At 39.8% G+C, this 18,025-nt stretch overlaps 1 protein-coding gene across 4 annotated transcripts in view; it reads right to left on the minus strand.

The window, feature by feature from the left end:
• The window catches only part of myom3 (myomesin 3), a 76,184-nt gene that overhangs the window by 52,617 nt on the left and 5,542 nt on the right, over nt 1-18,025 (minus strand). For all 4 annotated transcript variants that reach the window (XM_080501373.1, XM_080501374.1, XM_080501375.1 and 1 more), the window contains 4 exons: nt 9,701-9,805; nt 3,671-3,815; nt 1,925-2,082; nt 124-216 (listed from right to left, as the gene is read on the minus strand). In XM_080501373.1, the coding sequence (XP_080357499.1) occupies nt 124-216; nt 1,925-2,082; nt 3,671-3,815; nt 9,701-9,805 (501 nt within the window). The remainder of the gene's footprint in view (nt 1-123; nt 217-1,924; nt 2,083-3,670; nt 3,816-9,700; nt 9,806-18,025) is intronic.

Genomic DNA, 18,025 nt, shown 5'->3' on the forward strand with positions numbered 1-18,025 from the left:
CAAAGACTTTCTCCTCTCCATCGCATCTATACAGCTTTTTCTTCTTCTTCTTTTTTTTTTTACAAAAGAACCCATTAATAAAAATATTCCTGCCATTCACAGGACTTTGAGGTTGTTACCCACCTCCTGATCTCCAGTATGTTGAGGCCAAACTTTTGCTGAAGATTATAATTCCATGGTTGTGCAGACATTATGAGACGCCGGCCATCCTTATACCTGAGGTAGAAAGGTTAGAGTTTCTGTGAATATCAAAGCAAACGAACATCTGACTTTACTTGGGTGGCTTGTGCATCTGCCTACTGATAACCTGTGCATGGCTTTCATAATGACATGTTAGTGTGGCTGAACCTCTAACAGCCAGTGGGGGCCTTTGATCTCTCATTGTGCCGTGCGCACGGCGTTGAGTGCAGCCCTCTGCTGCTCATTGGTCTTGATGTGTCCCATACGGGATGGTGGAGCCAGAACTTGTCGGGATCTCAAGGTGAATACTGAGCACACGCAGGCTTTTTGGAGGCTCACGGCAGCTCAAGTATCAAGGTCGACAGTTTGGCACCACGCCGGAATTGCCACAGGTGATTTCATATTAATGTCACGCGTGGTATTCAGTTCATGATGCTCATTTGTTTGGGCGGAACACACTGACTTTTAATATCTCATCATTTGCTTGTACATGTAGGTGCGTGACCTCACCTACCTGCTTTTTTTTTTTTTTTTTTTAACTAATAAATACAGTATTTTCAATGATGCCGTGACAAATGCAATAGACTTTCCCTGTTTTATGAATGAGCCATGAAAGATAATGACAGATGATTCACTGTCAGGCTTCAAAAAGAGCTTCACATAAGAGTTCATGCTCATCCTCCTGTCCACAACATGAGTGATATTTAATGAAGACTGGTGTGAAACACGACAGTTCAACATAAAACTAAAGTTTAATTTAGAATGCTTGTCTTCTTTGATGAATAAAAACATTTATTTTTAATTGTTTTTTAATAAACGTTTATTCATTTTTCTGCCACCCAAGTTGTGAAATAATGTGATATTCTTAAAATAATTATAAAATTTGATGTGCCAATTTTCAAAGCCCTGTTTTGATTGAAAATAAGACACAGAAAAAAAATGTCACATCTGAGAAGCTTTTTGGGTTTGAAAAATCCTGCTCTCCACTCCATACTCCGTGGTCTCTCTCCTTCCACCAACTCTTCTCAGGTGCTTGAAGTGTGAGTCATTTGCTGCCCCTGATAAGCTGTTAAGCTGTAGTGTATATAAGAGCGAAGAGGAGTGACTTCAAGTGGGAGAAGGAGAGATTAAGCCGGCCAGCCTGCCACCTAAGTGTTTTGTTTGGCATCAACTTTTTTTCCACTTTGACGAAAGGTAACTGGTAATTCTGTTCACTTTTTCTCTTCCTGGGTGAGGCTTTGAGATGTTTGTTTTTTTTTTCTTTTAAATGTGGATCAAGCTTTAATGTTCTGACCCCAAAGTGAAGCAGCTGAAAGACGATCACAGTCATCATACATAAGAGGAAGCGCTAGATCTGCTTATTTGACGAATCCTTGACCCCTAACTTGTTTGGTATATTTTTGGTTGACAACCTTTGTAAATGATCATTGTCCTTTTCGACATCTCAACGTGTTTGTCTGCTTGTATGAGGTCTGCATTCATTGTTATTTGAACAGCTACAGTATAGTCCCAGGTTTTTTAGAATTAGAGTTGTACTTCATGTGTACTTGTTCCAAAAACGCTACAACTTCTGAAGGATTTTGTTCCGTTCCAACTCGCTCTAACAAAGTGAGAGAGGAATTTAAAGTGACAACCGTCTGCAGATACCCTCAATGTCAGAATCTAATAGAAGCCTCATTGAAAATGAATCAGTGTGGGTCAGTGAAGGCCACAGGAATGAAGTGTTGGAGAGAGGAGTTCTTACCACGTAACCTTTGGGGGCGGGCAGCCCTGGACGGTGCAGCATAGTTTTACTGTCATGCCCTCCCAGACAGTGTGAGCCCTCAGAGGGATTGGAAAGTCTGGGGCCTTCTGACTCAGCAGTTCCAGGTACTTAATGTAGTCGGATGCTTTCGTTTCTGCCTGAAGCACGAAGAGAAGGTAAATAGCCCACATTTGTAAATTAGTAGTTTGTCCAACAGAGAAAAGAAAATGTGCTGATAAGGTGGAAGACCACTTGATAGTTCAGAGAGATTGTTCCATATTTGACATTTTCAGTAGCCCGTTTTGCTAAAGGACCAAGTTAATTGGACTGTGGCATCTCCCGTAAAGTTGAACATATGTCCAATTTTCAATCTCAATAACGCTGAATTGCTTTGAATTGATTTTTGGTCATTAAACACCTCGAGGCAGACATCACCATTATTCACCAGTCTCAAGTCTGTCCCCAATGTTGCTGGTACACCACCATTGGTTCATATCTCTGCGTTTCCAGATGATAGATAGAACTATAGACAAAGGGAATGTTGTTAATGTTGTGCATAAATGAGCCTTATAAAACTCCCTTGTTCCAATGCTGCTGTTTATTTTAATTGACCTGTGTGATTCTATACAGTATAATGGTTAATTTTTAGTGTCTGCTTGTTCTTTGGATGCCATGTAAACTGCTGCAGCACTAGAATTGTCCCTCAGGGAATAATAAAGTATGCTTGAACTTGAACTTGAGATTTGCATAACGTACGCCAGATAACAATAAACATTTTAGGTGCTTGTATCTATCTTGCACCAGCGAGACAACTGAGAATCCTTGACGTTGTAAACACGGGTTTTCTGTCCAGTCCACTAATCATTTTGTCATCAGATGTCAAGCAAAATGGAGCTGAAGCTTCTGGTTGAGTAATTCAACTTGAACCCAGAGCAGACTGACATGCTAAAAGCTCTATTCTCATGTCTTGCACTTTGCTTCACCAATAAGCGTTTCAGACATCTGTGACAACTTTAAGTTGAGGTTTTTGATCATATTTAGGTAAAACCCTTTCAAATGTTGCAAATGAAGCACTTTCACAAATTACTGTTTGCCATTTGTCACAGCGCAACAATATGGGGACTTGAATGTGTTTCTCATCACTGACATTTAGAGCCAACACCCACAGCCAATGATGTCAATGGTTTAGACATTTCTACGTGATGAGGAATCCCTAAGTGCTGCTTGCCATTGCTGTACAATAAGGGTAAATGAACAAATTTGTTGATACAATTCTGTAATATTATTATTTTTCAGACAGTTAATTGGTGGATTCCCAGAGAAAATGAAAAAGTAGTTCATATACACACAAGGTAACTGAACACCCATGTTCTTCATTTCACAAGGTAATTAAGTAAAAAAAAAAAAAAGTGGTATAAGACACTAAAACAAAACGAGTCAATGAGAAACAGGAATGGAATTTATAATGAAAATAAGCACTGTTCATTGGATTAACATTTTCACAAACAACCACTTAAGATACATCAGTAACTGCCAATTAAATATAGTATGGACACTTTTGGAAGATTAAAAAAATAATTTTTTTTGCATCTTTGCATTGCACGTTATTAAGTTTAAATTGATTTATAAAAAGATGATGCTCAATGTTTGTGAGATTTATTGAACCAATCAAACAGTTCCCAACATAAATAGTCAAGCATATCGTCTGTGCACTAACCTGTGTGAAAGCTGAAACTGATTGATTACCTGTTTTCGAAGCGCCATTTTGTCAACGCGTGTACGCAGTACGTGTTGGTTTCTGATCACGTCCAGCTCCACCTTCTCGGCTTCATTTCCAAAAAGTGTCCACTTCTGCCTTCGATATTCTTCCTCAGCTGCCTTCAGGTTTTCCCTGATGGCAAAGAACATTTTACAAAATGAAAAAGGTTTTGTCTTCATTTAGAAACTATAAATAAATACCCAAAGCAGATACACATACTAGAACTTCTTTCATCGTAAAGCAACACTGATCAGGAATTTCAGCATGTTTGTGTGCACATCTTAAGCATTTAGTTTCAGACAGTAATCATCTCTTTGTTAATGTTGTGCTTCGCTTGTCAAAACATTCACACACCTTCATCAGAAAAGGGGAGAGTAGGGACAGCTACTCAGCCCAAATTTTGAACATGGTGATAACAGGAGAGTTTGACCTCTGAGAGAAGCAAAACAGTAATTTCATATTGTGAGGCTTCCTTTGACACCCACACCTTTTATCCTGCCCCACTCCATTTACAGAGAAGTGCTGGTTTCATGATATTTTGGCAGCGTGTCTTTTAAAAGGCTCGGCGATGAAGTCAGCGGTGCGCTGCTGCATTTGCGCCTTTGTGTCATCTCACATAAGGACCATTTTCACACACATTCAAAGGTTTTGAGACGTTGGTTTTTCTATGAGGAGGAATTTTGGGTCTGGCTGCCGCTTCTGATTCACATCACTGTGAAGAGGAGCGACTCCGCTACCCTGAAAATCTCACACATGATGATGATGGTGATGATGTTGATGTACCCCCTCCAGGAATCCTTCAGGTGTGGACAGTTCAAAGAGATGCCCTGTCGCTGGCTGGGTGACATCCTTGACTTCCCTTTCATCAACATGGTTGTCATGGAGATGGCAGCAGTTGTGATAGTCTATTCACTCAGAAGAAGCACATTTTTATCTTTCGTTATCTGGGCAGCGGGTTGACAAAGCAAGTAGGGCAACAGCTCTGACTGGGGAGTGAGGTTCAAGGCTTGTTTTTGATTACATGTGTGTGTGTGTGTCCTGGCGCTTGTCACTTTGTAGGGTCTTCCAGCCAAAACTCCACTAGACTTGTGGGGGCCGACTTCCTGTTTGGGAACCGAGATTTAATACATGACAACAGTTTGCATTTTTCTTTTAATAGTCAAGATGTGATTTTAATTCTCAGAGCTAGATCAATGGTAAGGTGAGTGGCCTGAAAAAACATTATATCAAGGGAGCTCCAAAATTATGGCTGTGCAAATAAATGTGTGTTTATTACAGTGGCAGTGACATAAATCTCTGCATGCTCTCACATACTTGTCATCATTGTTGATGTGTAAAGCAAATCACCATAAGGACAATGACTCAATTTATAGGGGAGCTATGTAATGCATAAAAACATTGTGCGCGCGCGTGTGTGTGTGTGTGTGTGTGCGTGTGTGTGTGTGTGTGTGTATGCATGTATTGTTTTACCTGATTGAGGTTTCATGTCACGATGGGGACATCTTAGGTCCCCTTAGAAAATACATGTGTTAAAGTTAGAGCCTGATTGTGAACATTGGGGTAAAGTAGTGATTATGGTTATGTAAGTATAGTTACATCTGAGTTTCGAGTACATTTTCAGCAATAGAGTGTGTGCTGTATTTCTCTCTTGATGGAGCCCAAACACACAGAATTATGCAACAATTATGCGGTTGGACAAAACCTTTGGGGTCTAAAATGCAGCACCCACGATGTTTTGCATGTATATAAGATTGGAAATGTGTTTTGAAGTTGACATTGCAATTAATTTAATAATGAGGGAATGTCCTTAATTGCAATGAGTATGGTCATTGTGAAAGACTAGGGAATGCATTAAATCAATCAAACCCCACCAAGATAGTTGTCCAAGTCAGAATGTATGTGGGTTAAGTTTATGTGCTCCACTGCTCTTGAACCTTCACATTAAGTCTGGTAAACACAATTAGAAGCCCCTCAAAAGGCACCCACAGGTGGTGTATAATGCACATACCAAATGTTGCATGTTGCAGCTGTGAAAATAAACATATGTACAGAGTGCTTATGGATCTCCTGTGTACATGCAGTTCATCCATATGCATGTACACAGACACGAAATCATGAATATTGCTTGTGTTTTAATGCTTCCCTCTCTCATCGCCAGAGGGGTGTGTATCCTGAACCGTATTTTGATTGACAGTCCCCTGGGCTTAATTATTTTGGCACATACACATACACACACTCACTCACACAGACACACAAAACACAAAGACTGAATCTTAAATATTCACACAAACATTTCTCAGAGCTTTTATAGATGCTCGACCATGAATCGGTCCCACAAATGGTTGTGATCGTTCAGTAAAGTGCACTGACAGCACCTCGAGTCATGCATATGAATGCATGTACAGACATGCCTGTGCAGACATAAGCACAGTCGCACACCCAGGTGTTCTACAAAAAATGTTTGCTACTGGTTAGATTTAGTGTTGGTGTTTTTAATCTCTGTGGGCTCAGAGATTTTAAGCCTTCAGGGAACGTACCGCTGGATCACGTCAAGTTCGTGGCTATATGAGGGGTTTACGGTTTAATTATTGCTCCAAATGCAAATTTCAACACTGCCTTCTGATCCAGTGCATGCCAAGACAGACTCGGCATACATGAGTCAGCGGCACGATTTTTGTCGTAATCCAAACCATGAGGGGAAGATAGTGGAGAAAACGTTATGTGAATCAGATTGTAACCTGCAGTTGGAGTAGAACTTGCCAAGACGAGAACATTTATTGCATTCGTTTCCAGACGGACCAAAACAAATGTCACACGCCGGCATCAGGAACCGTTTAAAAAAAAAAAAGGTTTAAAAAGTCCTCACGAGCTTTCATGTTCATCTTGTAGTCCACTCCAGTCTTTTCTTACAGGAGTCAGTCATCTATTTTGGTAGATTTGTAATTACTTTTATAAGCAAATATGATACCATATTTATTTCAGTACATTGGAGGAGGATATGAATTGTGAATGAATTAGATTATTCTTCTATACCTACATTATTTGTCTCGGGGTGGCGGGTGGCTGGGGCCAGTCCCAACTGACAATGGATGAAAGACAAAGCACACTCAATAGAGGTCGCCGTTCCATCACAGAGCAAACAAAAAGACATTCACATAGTTGCACCAACATGGTTTTAGAGTCTTTACTTATCCAAACAAGTTTCGGATTGTTCAAAGAAGCTGGGAATATGTGACAGGGAGAAGACGCAAACTTTAGACACAAAGATCCCAAGTGCAGGATCAAACCAAAAAGACTAAAATCAGACCAAAAAGTTTGCATGAGTAAGCATTTTAGTGGCTGATGCAGACTGGTTGGGATGAAGAGGGCTAAATCACTGCAGCTGGGACTCATTACTGTCGATTGTATTTCGTAATTCAAGAGGGTGTGATTTCATTCTCAGTCGTTTCCCTCCTTTTCACTCTTCATTCTCAGTAACTCTCTCTCTCTCTCTCTCTCAGGCTTCCTAATCTTCTCCTTTAATACTCATTGTGACCTCTGTTTGTCCATCTGTTTACTTCGCAGCCAGAGCTTCCTTTCATGGTCTGAAGAAGAAAGCATCTGTTATTTTGGGGATTGACACAAGAAATGTCGAATCCTTTATGACAGAAGAGCTTAATCAGGTCATGAACGGATTGGAGAACTGGAAAAAGGCTCCTGCTAAGCCTTCACATGTTAAAGTACGATTGAATCCCAACACGGGTATTGAGTGACCCAAGCAGGACAAGGTGCCCCTTCAGCAGAAGAGGGATTTTGGTGAAGCAAATCACTGACTAGAGGCAACAATCCTCTGTGGCCTAAACCTTCCTATCCTGGGACTTATTTTTAGATATATGACTTCCTCTTCATGACAGCGGAGCAGTAATCCTGTTCTGGCAGCGCAGTCATAAGACACTTAGAAAGTAAAAGATGACTCAAAAGTGTCATCAACAAAATCCTCTCTTAGATCCAGATTTTTTAATAAGTTAAAGCTTTTCTGCATGACAACAAATCCAATCCAGCCCCCCCTGCCCAGTGTTTGGTATCATTCTTAAAATTAACTTCTTTATCCTGTAGTTAAAACTTTTTTATATATTAAGGAAAACTTGTATTACTATTATTATTATTATTATTATTATTATTATTATTATTATTATTATTATTATTAATATTATTATTATTATAATTTTTTTTAAATTATTATTATTATTATTATTTTTTACAATTACAATGTCAGTTTTCTGTCAAATGGACTACACTTATGTAGCACCTTTTTGCTGAGAGCAGCCCCAAAGCGCTTTTATATGATTCCTTACATTCGCCCATTCATGCACACATTCATACACCATTGGAGGCTGCCATAATTATTCTTACGACTGGTATTTACTCTAAGGGAGCTCTGCAACCATTGCCTCTAGTTTGAAGACATGCGTTGCTTATTTGTGGTTTTAAATAGGTCAAACATCCATTGTGTAGGTTAAAGTGCACATTTCCCCTCCCAGAAGATTTAGTTGCATGAACTATCTTTGTGACTTTACTTTTGCCAAACACTAGATTGCCAAAAGTATTTGCTGAGCTATCCAAATCTTTGAATTCTAGTGTTCCAATCACTTCCATGGCCACAGGTGTGTAAAATCTATAAGGAAGCGATTGAGATCGACAGCCGCTCAGCCACAAAGTGCAAGGCCACGAAAAAAATCACAGAGCGGTGTCGCTGTTGTTCAAGAGGGTTCCTCTCAGTTAATTGATGATAATCTGATGCAAACTGACTAATGAAACATCCAGTAGTGTAACAGGATGAACTTTATCGTCACTGGTGGAGGAGCTCCTTTCATTTCTTTACTCAAACACAAATACACAAAGCCTTCGTTGTATGACTCAGTTGGACGGTTATTGGCTTATTGGCTTCACGGCATCTGTGAAACTGCAAATGAAGGGACCCAGCTGGCCCTTTCTCACACAGAAGACAGTAAAGGAAAAAAAAACCCGGACTTCCGTTGTTTAATGAGACTCTATCATAGCATGAAAGCTCTTGAAAGCTTGCAGGGCAAAGGATCAGTAGAATTTGACCCCTTCTTCCCGCAAAATAAGCTGGAGAGAGAAAGAAGATGTGGTGGATCCTGCTGATGGACAGGCAGTGTTATCATGCACAAATTATCTGGGGAAGGAAGTCCTCAGGAGTGAAGTGGAGGCTTCCTTACAGTCTTCATTTCAGTGTGACGAGAAGAGTCTCATCCACAGTTGTTGCCATTATGCACACACAAAAATACTCATCCAGCATGGGGATTAAAAATAACGTTTCCTACTGAAGAGCTGCAGATGGAGATTTCAATTCGCACTGTGTGGTCATTAATTTGGTTATTGAAAGTCTCTGGCTTCAGCTCAAGTGCAATCCCTGAGACGTGTGGCTTTTTATTTCCCCTGATTTCTCGGAAAGTTTTTGTTCAGGCAAGACAAAAAGGAAAGTAAAGGGTTTTGTTGCAGGAATGAGTAGTACTGATGAGAAATTTTGAAACGTTTACTTTATCTGTCTGTTTTCAAGTTGCAGCACTTTTTATAATGTTTTGGAATACTTGAAGTTCGGAACATATTAGAATCTTTATGCTTATGGATTGCTTGCCATATTTATTCTTATTTTTAATACTTTATGAAGGCATTACAGCCTCTTTTAGGCAAAAATGAGTTTTTTTTTTCTCAAAAATGTTAGCTTAAATAAATTTTAACTATTGATTCACTTTTTCATTATAGCTATAGACAGTTTTTTTAGCTGCAGCGCTAACATTATTAGTTGCATATATATTTCTATGTGCTTTATTTGGCCTGCAGGTCAAGAAGTTTTGCCATTTTTGAAGTGGTTAAAAAAAAGTCCTCAGCATAACAGGCATTGTATTTAGGTCAGATTCCTCCGCAAATCAAACCCTCATTGATAACGTCATGCAAAAATGACATATCCTGACAAGCAGACCCACGTGCATAAACATGATTTCATCGTGCCTCACCATGTCCTGTCTCTGGGGATGATGTCCATGTTGAGGATCTCTTTGACAGACATCACATCAGCGGAGATGATGGGGAAGAAGTCAGAGTAGGGGGCTTCCTCATCGCTGTGACATCCAGCATGTTGAAAGGCAAAACAAAGCCCGGTTATCAAATATCTTGCATATCATCAAATGACACAGGTGAAAGATCGCAAAATAGATATCTCCCCTTGTCATTCTCCACACATATTTATTCTGTTGATAGGAGTATTGAGCATTTGTATCTGCATGCCTATTCATTTTGTCATGGATTATGGCACATTATCCAATCTCAAACTCATCAGATCATAGTTCTTCTCTGCCACTAGAAAGCAGCGCTGGCTCGCCCATATTCTCTCTGAACAGCAGAGGATGCTGTGCATCAGAGTTAACATGGGGAAACACAACATGCACCAGTGTTCATTTATTCAGACACTACAGTCACTCAGTTTAAATCAGATGAGTGTTATCTCGATACAGAGAAACAGGCTGGTTATGTTCTGTCTTCTCATGTTGTGAATAGCTGGAATGGAAAACTGATCCAGAAATCAAACAAAAACAAAACAAAGTGCAAAGACATGGAAATCCACGAAAGGCAGGCCCTCTTTGAAAAGCCTGCCTATATTGTTTGCCACACTAAATACCCTCTGTCAGTCTGCAGCTCAGGGGTAAGCCTGAAGTGCTCTTCATTGTGTCGCAGAGCAGATTTGTCACTGCTCAGTATGAACATCTCAAAGTGTTGACGATATTATAAAGGAGTTTGCTGACTCAGATTCAGATCCTGTCCAAATCAGAAATACTGTACGGTGGTTTTCTATATCTATTGTGTAATCAGCTATGATCCGTTGACAAAGACATTACAGCTAAAAACAAAATGTGAACCACAGTGATGCATCTCTGCAAGCTGTTTTTTTTCCCCCCGGGAGGCGTGAACTATTTTCTGGTGTGTGTGTGTGTGTGTGTGTGTGTGTGTGCGCACGTGCATGCAAGGAAGTAACAGTACAAACAGCTAAATTACTGTGATTACACTTTTCCAGGTATACGTATGTACTTCTGTATTTATTCGCACGACAACTTAGTTTTACAACCCAGTTTTATGAAATGCCTTTAGTTTAGTTTTTTTTTTTTTTTTTTAAACTAAGTTTTTCCCAAAGTATCAATATGTCTGTTGCAGAGGACAGAATCCCTGAAAGACATGATGGGGAATTTTCCTGACTGGAATCTGCTTTCTGATTGGGGCCTTTCAGTGTGGACTTTGTATATTCTTCCTGTTCGTGCATGGGTTTTCTCTAGGTTCTTCACACATATGGACAATTTGGAGTCACCACTTAACCCGAAGTTTTAGGACCGTTGAAGGATACCAGAGTAACCAGAGACACAGTCAGAGCATGAAAATTCCAGAAGAAAACTGAGAAGAGATCCTAAAAATGGACTCAAACTAACCATTCCCTCACTGTGAAGCTAAAGAGCTCATCACATTACCACCGTGCCGCCCCATCTATACCATATTTGAGGGAAATGACCCAAAAAATAAAAAGACTTTAACGTTTCCAATGAGAGCTTCTACTTCAAATACTTTTGACCATTTTTTTTACACAAGAGTCTACAAATGTAAAGCATCCATGTAAGAAAATGTATTTCTACAAAATGGTTTGAAGTATTTTTTTCTAAATCGATGAGATGCCTCAAAATGATATCACAATCTTTCACTTGCTCATTTGCTGACCTTGTTCATGCTGACTTTCATCTTAAAGATTTCTGAAACATAATTTTGTCATTGTTGCTTTTCAAAACTCAGAAAAACGTAACTTTTTCTTTCCATTAAAATGTATATTAATTATAGATTTATGTCTTAGACAGGTTGTTCAAAGACAAAAAATGGAGAAATAGTCATTCTAATGTGAATCCACTCAAATTACAATTATCAATAGAAATGTAACACAAATAACCATTAATACATATAATTAAGAAGAATTTACAAAAAAAAAAGTCCTCAGAAAAAAGCAGTAGAAAAAAAGCAGAGTAGAATTGAATTCCAGCTTTTTAACAACACTTTCAGTTCTATTATATTTGATAATATCTGATTGACATGAACTCTGGCATTTGATCATACTGTTGTGTACTTCCAAATTCTGAACTACTTTCAGTTGTGTTGGTTTGAAAGTTGCCATAAAAATAAAGCGAAGTTGAAGTTGGGCGTACAGAATTATCAACCCCATAATCAGCTGCATCCTCACAGTCCGTGTTCCCCTTTTTCCTCTCTACTGATGGAGGTTATGTAACCAGGGGCAACAATAGTGTGCTGATAATAAATGTTCTGCATCGTGCAGGAGCTTGTTATGGTACAGTGGCAATTTCAACCGTTGTGGCATTGTACCATCCAATCATCCACCGCCATCAGTTCCTACAATGCGTTCATGTCGGCTGGTGGTCGAGTTGTGTGCGTGCTTCTTTAATGAGCTGGAACATAAACTCAACACGATAAATTGAATGTAAACAGTCATCAGCAGATAGAAACGGGAGTGATTGTTCGTCAGAAATGTCTGTGCTTTTTCTTTTGGGACTATAAATCATGGCTTTATGACATGCAGTCACGCACGCACACACACACTCAGACAGTTGATGGCTACTCATGATCATCTTGTCTGCATGATCTCTCCTTGTAGGCCACCGACAATAAACCTGGCTGACCTTTTCCATGTGCACCCCCATAAACAGGAGGGTGGCATTTGCTGTTAGCAGCAAGGTCAATTGTGGCAATGTAGTTGAAATGCATATTTGTAAGAGGAGAAGGCTGCATTGTCGCGCTCCACTTATCCACAGATGAGCGCTGCTCTTTTAACCACCGCAGCAAGAGGATATTTTAAGTTTGAATACTTTCCTTGTTTAGAATAGGACTGAGTAGGTGTTTATGTCACTGCTTCAAAGAAATGAGGAGACATTGTTTAGCAGCTCACAACTGGCAGTACAAAATGACCATAATGGGAATAAATAATAGTGCAATGAACACAAGGATAATCGACAATCATGGTTGTTGTTTTTTTTAAAGAATGAAATAAGTACACATCCGTTAGATTTTAAACAATTAAAAGCATTTAGTTCATTTCCCATCCTATTGGGTATCGCATTCATTTTGGGAAATTGGCTCACAGGCTGCAAATATTGTGGACGGATCCTCCAGTTGCCAAAGTTTTCTCAACCTTTAGGGTAGTTTTGTCAACCTTTCTAAAATTGAGCGATACATTTCCTGAGCGACTACAGTTGCATGGTTCAGCGTTATTTCCAGTTGTCATTTATGTGAATATGCTCATGCAGATATTAACCTTTTCTCACTGATCCTGTAATCACTGAAACCAGGAGTTTCAAATTCAATAGAGCTGAGGTCATGGCCTGACTGGGCACCCTGTCCTACACCACTCTTGATGTCAAGAAAATTCCATGGCAAACTGCATAGAAAAAGTCCTTTGTCCTTAGTAATCTCATCCAATCGCAGACGTTAATCAATGTGTCAAATATTTATAACGCGACAATTTCACTACCATCAAAAACACACAGTAATGATGAAAAAATAGGTTGAAGTTCATTTTGAAAAAAATATGCTGAAAGAAACACTCACTTATTGAGCCTTTTTGGCCACTCCACAACTATAAAATCAAGATATGTCCAAAACAATAAAAATACATGAAATCGTAAATTGACTTCACTTATGTAGCGCCTTTCAACTGTGTGAGCTGCCCCAAAGCACCTTTCATCATTCATCACACTCACATTCACACACCAATGGAGGCTGCGGCCATGCAAGGAGCTGCCACTCCAATGGGAACAGTTTGGGCTTCAGTGACTTGCTCAAAGACACTTTGGCATGTGGAGATGGGTATTGAACCTGCAACCTTTCAATTGGGGGACGACTGCTCTACCAACCAAGCCTCACAATTAACAATTATTTACTGTGAAAGGAGCTTGATGCATTTGAACATTTTCATTCAAACGCTTTGCATGACTGACCATATTTGTGTCGCCTCCTTTTAGGAAGTCTGTTTCTAAGCTATGTCTTCAGTATTTATCACTATATTTAGAACGGGGCTATTCACAGGAGTGCCATGTTGGCTACCTCTTGGTTTATATTAAATCATTAACTTTGGTTGAGGTAGTTTAAATAACAGTGCTTCAAATATCAAATCCAAAAACAAAAATCCTGAAGTTATTGTGCCAGAATTGTGTATTTATTCAGCTGCCTGTTACACATCACCAGCCACCGTTGCTGCTAACATCTTGCCTCAGGCATCACTTTCAACAAGCCAGCTTCCAAATAGTAATGCAAATTGACACGACTTCTCGTTTTCCTTTGTTTGCAAGCTGGGATATTTCCCTATTTCACGGTGCACAGAGACTTCTGCTTTCACTGTCATATTTCTTTCTATTTTTTTGGTTTGTGTATATTCCCTTTGAGTGTGTTCTACTGAGAGTCCCATTTAATATTATAGTGCAGAGCCTGCGGTTGGACAGTATTGCTCCCATACAGCCCACAGATATATGCACACAGTGACACGACATGCACAAAGATACACAAGCTAAAGTGTTTATGCCTGTGTGGGCAGTTGTGCACATGGTGCACATGTGTTTGTAAACAGGCTTCCTCAAAATATGAACTCTGTCTGACGAGAAGGAGGAAATAAAAAGAGGAAAACGCTGTTATCTGCAGGTAAACTGGACGGATAAACACAAGAGCTTCTGCAAACACTAGCTGGAAGATCACAAGCTGAAACGTTTTCATAGGAGTTTGGCTGTCCCAGATAAAGATAAACAATTACAAAAAACATCTCTTTTCATTGCTTAAAATCTGTGGTCTAACAGTGTGAAGGTTCAAGGAGTTGTCACAATCATTCGACCACTACACAGTACCATACAGTGAAACTGCTACTACAAGCTACAGTGACTTCTTGCTCATGGATAGGGATGAGCCAAAGCTTATTCAAATATACCCCATCAAAAATGGTTCCCTGTATTTGTTTTATCCATAAGGCTCTGATGATGCATTCACATGCGACGTTATTGTCGCATATTGAAAGTCACGTCTTATTCAGTGAAGTGTGACAAACTCACTGCAACTAGACAGTCGAACATATAAGAGCCCTCTTCTAATCAATTATCAACAGAAATATTCGCTAGTCAGTGTTTCATTCATGTACAAGGCTCCTCTTAACTGCCATGCTTCTGCCACCACTTGTATTTATATCTGAGCCGGTAACGCGTTAATTAGTAACGCGTTACCGGCATTCCTGCACAAAACTGAGGAACTCTTCATCGGGAACACCTCTGGTCTGTAGGAGCTTTAAACCTTCCCAGAACCAACTTTGTGAAATATAAATGAATTTACTCTCCCAGTGTGGATGTTGTCAGTATGATTTCATTATGTACCGCTTTCTCGCTCCCGTGTTCCCTTTCAACAATAGAAACAGATGTGACATCCAAGTTCACCCGAAATAAACTTGATGGAATAATTGGTCGTTCTCATCATCCCTAATGAGAAAGAATTGTTCCATTTCCTTTTATTTTACAATGGAGACTGCAAACCCACAGGTTAGACTAATTGAATATCTCACTGCTGTGAAAATCAAGGCAAATTTGACTTGAGACTATTATTGCAGACCAGAAGTGATTTCCATCTGATCTCACAGTAACCATCTGAGATCACTGGGATGCCGTGTCATATCTATTTCTTGTCACCTACTGCTGGGTAAGGAAGCCGTGCTGGCGAGTGGAAGTATGCAGGTCATGTGGATGCTCGTAAATGGAAGAAAGTGGAAGACCATCCTACATTAAGCAAGTATTACTTGTTACAAGTTATCACAGCACATCAAAACCACATAACTGATTTCCTTCTCGTGGAAAAATGCACCACTAAAAGATTTGTGAGGCTTTAAGTGGTTAGGAAGATGTTAAAGTTGTGTGACTGCTCCTTTCAAGTAGATGTTATTAGACTATTGACGTATCTTTATGTGTTACCTTATACAGGATCGACTTTTACAAGTTGTGCTTAAAATTCATTATTGGAGTGACAACCTGTATATCTGCTGATCTGCTACAGTATCAGAAAGTATCTATACTTTGACATCGAGCCACACATCGTGAATACATAGACACAATGGAAGAGGGGGATCCCACAATAATTTAACACTGCAAACTACTATGGCTTATAGTCACAATCGTAGAGTGGTTGGACATTTTAGACTCTTAACTGCAGCTGGGATGGACTCTGTGAGGTCTGGGTGTTATGGGCATGGGGGTGAGGCCCACAACAGCACCCACCACTTGTTGAGAAGAAATGGGATGCAAGGGACTCAAGTCTCCAACACTAGACTGTCTTGCAAGATTTCTCACTTTTTTTTGCAATAAGAGTTGCGAAAGGAGCTTGAAAACTTACTAAAAGTGACCAGAACACAGCAACATCATTTCCCCAACTTGTTCTCAACCAATCATCTGGAGAGAAAACCTTTCTTGTGTGTTCTCCAGCAACTTCTTGTGTAATTTGTTACAGATTGAAATGGGCATGGTGAATGCGGATACTTTCACTTTTTCTCTTTCACCTCTTTCCAATAGTTCCGCTCACAGGTGTCTTGGGAAATATGAAATTTCTTGACCAGAACTAACTTTGTTGTGTTTCTTCCCACCGCAACAAAACAATTTCCTCTGTTCTTGTTAGCTGATATCCACCTTAAGTTGGCAGCAGAGACTGGGCCGGAGCTTTTAGTAGTGTCTCAAAGACACCTTTCTAAGTTGGAAGAAGATGTTGAGAAAAGCAAAATGTGGCATTTCTGAATTTCAGCCTAAATATGGGTTTTATTTTCGTTAGGGTTGCTAAGGCTGGAAAGTGGGAAACATCCCGGACAGGTCTAAACAAAGAGAGACAATTTAACCGTGTTTGAATTGTGTGAGCAAATCAAACCTTCAGTAAAAGCTTGTGTTGTATACAACATGCTAACTCCACGTAAAGGTCAAGCATATACGTCAAACTGAGAGGGACAATGTACCAACCACTGTTGCTGTGTCACGCTCCAGAGAAACAAACCAGCTGAATTTTAATGACATACATATTCAAATGACTTCACAGATGAACTTGACGCTGGATCTTTCAGATCATTTCGTCTGATTAGCTTTCACCACAGCGCCATTTCTCTGACCTCCCTCCAGGACAAGGAGGAGGCAGCTCCTGTTCCGTGATGGATATTAGAAAGTACACTAATGCCTGTCGCTAATTTTAATTTGAGAATTCATTGTCTTATAAATTACTTTGGGGGTCTGCTGCAGCTTAAAATGCTTTCAGTAGGCAGGTCTCATTTTCTGCTACTGCCGCTGTGCATGTTTGTCTGTCAAAGCCTGTAGCTGACTGGAACCGCTCCCATTTCACACTCCAGCTAATGTCCATGCTACCATAACACTGCTTACCACAAAGCAGCTCAACCAAGCAATTGTATACACAGGTGTCTTCATTTGTTGGCCAGCTCGACCTGTATTCGTGGGCATACTTTATGTATAAGTCTGTGTGTATTTGTGTTTATTTTCAGCTCCCCCCCAAAAAAAACTCAGAATGGCTGACAGAGCCTGAAAAGAAAACACTGAGGTGTAACATTTGTCACTTATTGAGAAGCATTGTGTGCATCTGTTGCCAGGGCTCGGTGTGTTGCTGAGGTACATAGCGAATCAGGATTTAGGCACATTAATAACAGAGACAGATTCTCTGTGGTGGTGTGAGTCTCGGTGACATGTGTTTGTGAATATGTTGGGCTTGCGGCTTACAGCAGTGGCCCACAGGATGCTGGAGTGAATGTAACGTCTCTTTGTGCTCAGAATAATCAGGCTACCTTATGTTTCGAGCTAATAAATACTTCATGTAATCTGCCAGCTGAAAGAACAGATCAGTGCTCACTGATTAAGACAGTTTTGCGAACATTATGCAGCATGGCGCGCATCAAATTTACTTTCTTCATTATTCAAACAAGTATACATTTGTGGCGGCACAGAGGAATCAAATCAAAAAAATTTGTTTAGTGGCAACAGATCCATGTCTAACAAGTAATTTAATCTATTAATCCTGCATTTTTTTCAACAGTTAAACCTGCCTCTGGTGAGGTAGAATATAACCGGGTTCAAATGCTCATCTGTTTGTTTCATGAATTTTTAAGTCCTCAAGTTCCCCTTTCCCAATACCAATGCAGTGAATCTGCCCTATTTTGTCTCAATTTTAAGATATTAAATTCAGAAAAATGCCCAAAACAACAGATACTGCACAGAAAATGAAACAAATGA

Source organism: Blennius ocellaris (genome assembly GCF_963422515.1).
Source record: "Blennius ocellaris genome assembly, chromosome: 8".
Lineage (NCBI taxonomy): Eukaryota > Metazoa > Chordata > Actinopteri > Blenniiformes > Blenniidae > Blennius > Blennius ocellaris.